This window comes from Pantherophis guttatus, chromosome 12, assembly GCF_059756535.1.
Source record: "Pantherophis guttatus breed Tessera chromosome 12, ASM5975653v1, whole genome shotgun sequence".
In the NCBI taxonomy this organism is placed as follows: domain Eukaryota; kingdom Metazoa; phylum Chordata; class Lepidosauria; order Squamata; family Colubridae; genus Pantherophis; species Pantherophis guttatus.
The window spans coordinates 15,456,127-15,462,126 of NC_142074.1; the positions used below are offsets into that span (position 1 = coordinate 15,456,127).

The following is a 6,000-nucleotide window of genomic DNA, read 5'->3' on the forward strand; positions in this document are numbered from 1 at the left end:
TGGTGGTCGTTTGAATGTAGTTAACACTAATATTAAAACCGAAGACCAGGTCCACTGGCTGTCTTTTGTCCAAGTAATTGTGTATGTGAGTGTGTATTTTTCCTATGTTTTCTTTTTAAAAGGATGTTTATATCAGGGTGTCCAACCTTGGCAACTTTAAAACCTGGTGTTGTAGCCCACCAGCGAAGCCCCTGGTGGATTCAGACAGTGAGGAGATTGGGGAGGAACATGGGCCAGTCCTGGAGTCTGGAAAAGGCTCTGATGAGGGCTCTGCATCGGAGGCAGAGATGGGGCCAGGGCCGTCCGACAGTTATCAGCTGCCTTCGGAGTCGGACATCAGTGGGGCAGAAGAACAGCTGGAGCCTGTTCCCGATGTGTGCATGCGCAGAGCTGCCAGGAACTAAGGAACTAAGGAACAAGGGTCAACTCGGGAGTAAAGCCACAGGAGGACATGTGCAGCACGCATCAAACGTGTGCTTCACATGGAAAAAGAAGACTTCCCTAGGTAGAGTAGAACATCGAGGTGAGGGAAACAGCTGTGCCGCATGATTTAGTTTAGCATTTCCTGCTTTCTAGCGAATATAAACCGCACGGCACAGCTGATCGTCAGAAATACCAGTTTGGATGAACTGGTAGCTTTTTAAAACTACCGGTTCGACCGAATTGGTAGCTTTTATCACCCAAATCGGGGTGAACCGGTAGCATTTCACCCCTGCTGTGTGGGCTTTCGGATTTGATTTTTGCAATGAACTCTTGACAAAGCCTTAGTTGGAAAATTACATGACTGGCTGAGATGATTATGATGAGGACCAGAATTAGAAAGGATGATGGTTGCTGTTGAAACATGGACCTTTTTACTAGGATGGCTTCTTAAGTGGGGTCCCAAAGGTCTGAACAACCCTTCAGGCTGAGTTTCAGCTCTTACAACAAAGCAAGTGCTGTTGCATAACAACGGAGTCATACGGCTACTGTAAAGTAGGGCACAAAGACATCCTACTGTCTTTTAATGGAGTTTTGCTGGGTTTTCCCTTTAATGGAATTTGAACTGCCTTTCGGGGCAGCATACGATTTGGAGCATAATTAATCACTTCCTTGCCCTCTTTTGCCCTGACCATTTGCCTAATCAATTTTACATCTTCGCCTAGACTCCCTGGTTGACTGAAAGAACAGAAAGCAAGAGGATATAGAAGGTTTAATAAATAGTTTGCAACCTTCTGCATGTGAACATAGCAGTAAGTCAAGGGACGCAGTGGCTCAGTGGCTAAGACGCTGAGCTTGTCGATCAGAAAGGTCGGCAGTTCAGTGGTTTGAATCCCTAGCGCTGCATAACGGGGTGAGCTCCCGTTACTTGTCCCGGCTTCTGCCAACCTAGCAGTTCGAAAGCACGTAAAAGATGCAAGTAGAAAAATAGGGACCACCTTTGGTGGGAAGGTAACAGCGTTCCGTGCGCCTTTGGCGTTGAGTCATGCCAGCCATGTGACCACGGAGGCGTCTTCGGACAGCGCTGGCTCTTCGGCTTTGAAACGGAGATGAGCACAGCCCCCTAGAGTCGGGAATGACTAGCACATATGTGTGAGGAGAACCTTTACCTTTAAGTCCCATTTAAGTGTTAAGAGGTATATTTTTGAGAAGTCATGGCAAGAAAAAGACATAAAATGGGACAAACTCACGTTAGCAAATGTTTCACTTAAGACCACAAGTCTGTAAAGATTCTCAGTCATCCAGATCATGGTTGTCCCAAAGATGCTTTTTTTAAAGGAGGTAACTGGACTTTCTTGGTTTTCTTTGAAGACGTTTCGCTTCTCATCCTAGAAGCTTCTTTAGCTCTGACAGGATGGTGGGGAATGGAAGGATTTATACTCCTTGCAGACAGCTGGTTGTTTGCATCCTTTTAGAGGGTCGTTGAAGCACTTGGAGGTTTATCTGTGTCCTCAGGGTCACCTGAGTAGTGCAAATGGTTCCTGTAGTCTGCAGTTTTTTGGAAATCCATTCCTACTCCCACACGATTCGAAGGATGCTCATTTGCAAAGATGCAAAAAAATCTATAGAGATTCTCAGTCATCCAGGTCATAGTTGCCCGAAAGATGCTTTTTCAAGAGGCAAGTGGACTTTGTTTCCTGAGGACACAAGTGGCCTCAACGACCCTCTAAAAGGATGCAAATGACCAGCTGTCTGCAAGGAGTATCAATCCTTCCATTCCCCACCATCCAGTCAGAGCTGCAGAAGCTCCTTGGATGAGAAGCGAAACGTCTTCAAAGAAAAAAACAAGAAAGTTTTTCCCAATTGCCTCCTGGGGGGGGAAAAAAAAGCACCTTTGGAAATACTTAACAACACAAATTTTGGGCTTGATTGTGGTTGTAAGTTGAAGACTACCTGTATAGCAAGCCAGAGATATCTTCAACGAATTTGTACTAATTCAAGAAGCAATTAACTAAAACATTGGATGGGGAGGCGTGAGAATCTGTAAACTTAATTGTGGCATTTATAACTGGATATCTCGCGTCAGGCAGGGTTTAAAGCCCCATGCCTCTTAGCGCTGGCATCGGGAAGGGGGAGAAAAATGCTGACTTCACAAATACGGGCTTAATTTATTTCGCATTGCAACTTGTTTCCCTCCAGCTTTTCTTTTCTGACAGGCACAGCAACAGCAGTAGAAATGCCAGCTGACACCATAGTCTGTTGAAAGTTGAACTTCGACTTGTTAAAAGAAAAGGGGGTGGGTGGGAGGGAGAGAAGGGGGAGCCGCCGGGATTTTAAAAAACCCTTTAAAATGTCATTTCACAAATGTCTACAGCTTGTTACAGGAAACGGGAGGCATTTTATAGAGGAGGGTGAGCGAATGGCAACTCCTCTGTTCTCTAGGCAAAATTACAGTGCGGTTTTGCGGGCTTCTCCCCCAGGAAGCTTCGACAACGAGACTTGAATATTGATAAATCATTTCTTAGGAAATTTGGGGAGATGAAAGTTTATTATTTTTATTTTTAAACAAATGGCACATCGTTAATCAATCAGTGTGTCATCTGAGTACAAGATTTTTCTGTCATCATATTCCACATTCACCACCATTTTCTTAATACATATATCTCTTTGCTTTTAGATTTTAATTTAATTTATTACAACATGCTCTTTCCAGATTTCTTAAATTTTATGCTGTTTTTTGTCTATATTCAATCTCTATCCATTGATAAAATTTCCCCCATGTATTGCAATACTCCGATTCTTCCTTTCCTTTAATTGCCATTGTTAATCTATTCATTTCTGCACATTCTAATATTTTCTTGATTACCTCTTAAATTCCTTTGTAGGAATTTTTTCTGCTTTCCAATTTTGTGCAAATACAATTCTTGCTGCAGTTATTACATGTATGATCAAATATATATTTCCTTTACTAATTTTCTCCAATAAGATACCCAGCAGGAAGAGCTCCGGTTTTAAATCAATATGTTGCTGTGTCATTTTCTCTAACCATGTTCGAATTTTTGCACAATGATTTCTCACTTCTGGACATGTCCACCACATATGATAGTATGATCCCGGTGTCTGTTGGCATTTCCAACATTTAGTTGATTTATCTTTAAACATTTTTGCCAATCTTTCCGGTGACATGTGCCATCTATAAAACTTTTTATACAAATTCTCTTTATATGCTGTAGCCATTTTCTTAGGAAACTTGATGCCTCTGTGTCAGCCCTTCCAGGTAGTCAAAGCCAGAAACCAAAACCATGATTGCTAACACAAATCTGATCTTGCAAATTCTTGCCTTTCTGGGAAGTCCTTGATTAACAATGGTTCCTCTCGTGAAGCATTCGAAGTGACAATGGCACTGAAAAAAAGCGACTTCTGACCCGTTTTCACACTTAACGACTGTTGCACCATCCCTGTGGTCGCGTGATCAAAATTCAAATAATTGGCAACTGACTCATGTTTATGACCATCAGTTGCAATGTCCTGGGGTCACGTGATCCCTTTTTATGACCTGGCAAGCAAAGTCATGGGGGAAGCCAGATTCACTTAACAAGCGTGTTACTAGCTTAACAACTGGATTGATTCAATTTAGCAACAGAAACTTCGGGCTCAATTGTGGTCGTAAGGCTGTATTACTATTCTTCTTCTCATCCTTACTAGTACTTATCTCTTCCCACTTATGGCTATATCCATGTTGCTTGTATATTTACAATTTATATTGTTTTTATTGGTTCCTAGTATGATTTGATTGCTTATTAGTATCCTATGACTATCACTAAATGTTGTATCTTATGATTCTTGACGAATGTATTTTATTTTTTCTTTATGTACACTGAGAGCATATGCACCAAAGACAAATTCCTTGTGTGTCCAATCACACTTGGACAATAAAAGAATTCTGTTCTATTCTGTTCTGTTCTGTTCTGTTCTGTTCTGTTCCGTTCCGTTCCGTTCCGTTCCGTTCCGTTCCGTTCCGTTCCATTCCATTCCATTCCATTCTATTCTATTCTATTCTATTCTATTCTATTCTATTCTATTCTATTCTATTCTATTCTATTCTATTCTTTATTTGTTTCCTAGTACGATTTGATAGTTTATTAGTAATCTTGACTATCACTATCTTTTTATTCTTGATGAATGTATTTTATTCTACTTATGTACACTGAGAGCATATACACCTAAGACAAATTCCTTGTGTGTCCAATCACACTTGGACAATAAAGAATTCTGTCCTGTCCTGTCCTGTCCTGTCCTACTTCCCAGAGAATTAAGGAGAGAAGGACAAAGAGCAATGTATACCCCATAAGATAACCCTCCCCGCCCCTCCAGATTTTGTTACAACCAAATCCTAGAAGAAATATTCTAGGTTCTGGTTTGTTGAATCCACCCGAAGAGCATGACTGAACATCTGGGAGTGAACAAACATGAAACAAAACACGTATATCACGCAACCCTTTAATAACATTCTTCTCTCCTTTTGTCTCCTGACCTTAGATCAGAGTGAAGGATTCCACTGTCGAGAAGAGTGTCGGATCCTTGGCCATTCTGACCGATGCTGGATGCCCCGGAATCCCGCCCCAGCCCGAGGCAAATCTCCTGAACATGGAAGGAACGTCATGTCCCTCTCTATAGGAGCTTCCACTGTGGATACGGAGCTTTACGAAGACTCTACTGCAAAGAGAACTTTTGCAACATTTGGCAAAGACAGGAGTGACCCTGTTTCTGAGGAACGGGGCCCGATCAATGTCAAAGGGAAAAGGACATTGGATCCACCCATCTGTAGTCCAAAGGTGAACGGGGCCATCCGGGAGGCTGGGAACGGTTGTGAGGCTATCAGTCCCATCACCTCGCCCGTCCATTTGAAGAGTCCCTCGTCTAGCAAACCGTCGGTGTCCTACAGCCTATTTCACTGCCCGTCCAGTCGCGACTTAGAGCCGTTTGTGACCAATGGTCCCTCCAGGCCTATGGAAGCGGAGCCGAGGGGCGCGGACAGTGAGAATACAGTGCATGAAATTAACCCTCTCCTACAAGAATGTAGGGAGAAAGACTCGCCTGGCGTGAAGAGGCTAAAGGATATTGTACTCTAAAGTGGATGGAAGGAAAAACGCCCTCACCAAACACGTCTCACCATTTTTAAAGAGCTTACTGACAGTTCACCAGGCAAAGTTGCTGTATTTAGAAGCTTTCCTTCAATGTATTGTTTATAAAAAAAAAAAAAAATGAAGCGATCGTTAATGTGACAATCTCATGTGGTTCATCAGGGGGCTAGTGAAGCAAAACGAACACCGTTTTATTTTCCTTTTCCCCCTATTTCTTCTCTAGCGGGGTAAGTGATGTTAGGGCCCTTCGGTTGACGGAAGTATTATCCGCAAAGTATTTTTCCCCCCCCCCCTGTATTTTTCCAGATCAAGCAACCTTGGCAAGAAATGGGTTGACAGTTGGGTCTCCTGTGAATTTTTTTTGTGGGGTGAAAAAAAGCCCTCCGATTCCGTCTTAGGCGATGTGTAATGCGGTGCCCTTGATTTTAGACGGGGG

At 42.7% G+C, this 6,000-nt stretch overlaps 1 protein-coding gene across 2 annotated transcripts in view; it reads left to right on the forward strand.

Moving 5' to 3' along the window:
• Positions 1-5,708, forward strand: part of PCDH19 (protocadherin 19) — a 146,179-nt gene extending 140,471 nt beyond the window's left edge. The window contains exon 5 of one of the 2 annotated variants that reach the window (XM_034416672.3): positions 4,960-5,708. In XM_034416672.3, coding sequence (XP_034272563.2) covers positions 4,960-5,552 — 593 coding nt within the window. In that variant the 3' untranslated portion in view covers positions 5,553-5,708. The remainder of the gene's footprint in view (positions 1-4,959) is intronic. The other variant, XM_034416673.3, reaches the window with a different exon arrangement.
• The last annotated feature ends 292 nt before the right edge of the window (positions 5,709-6,000 follow it).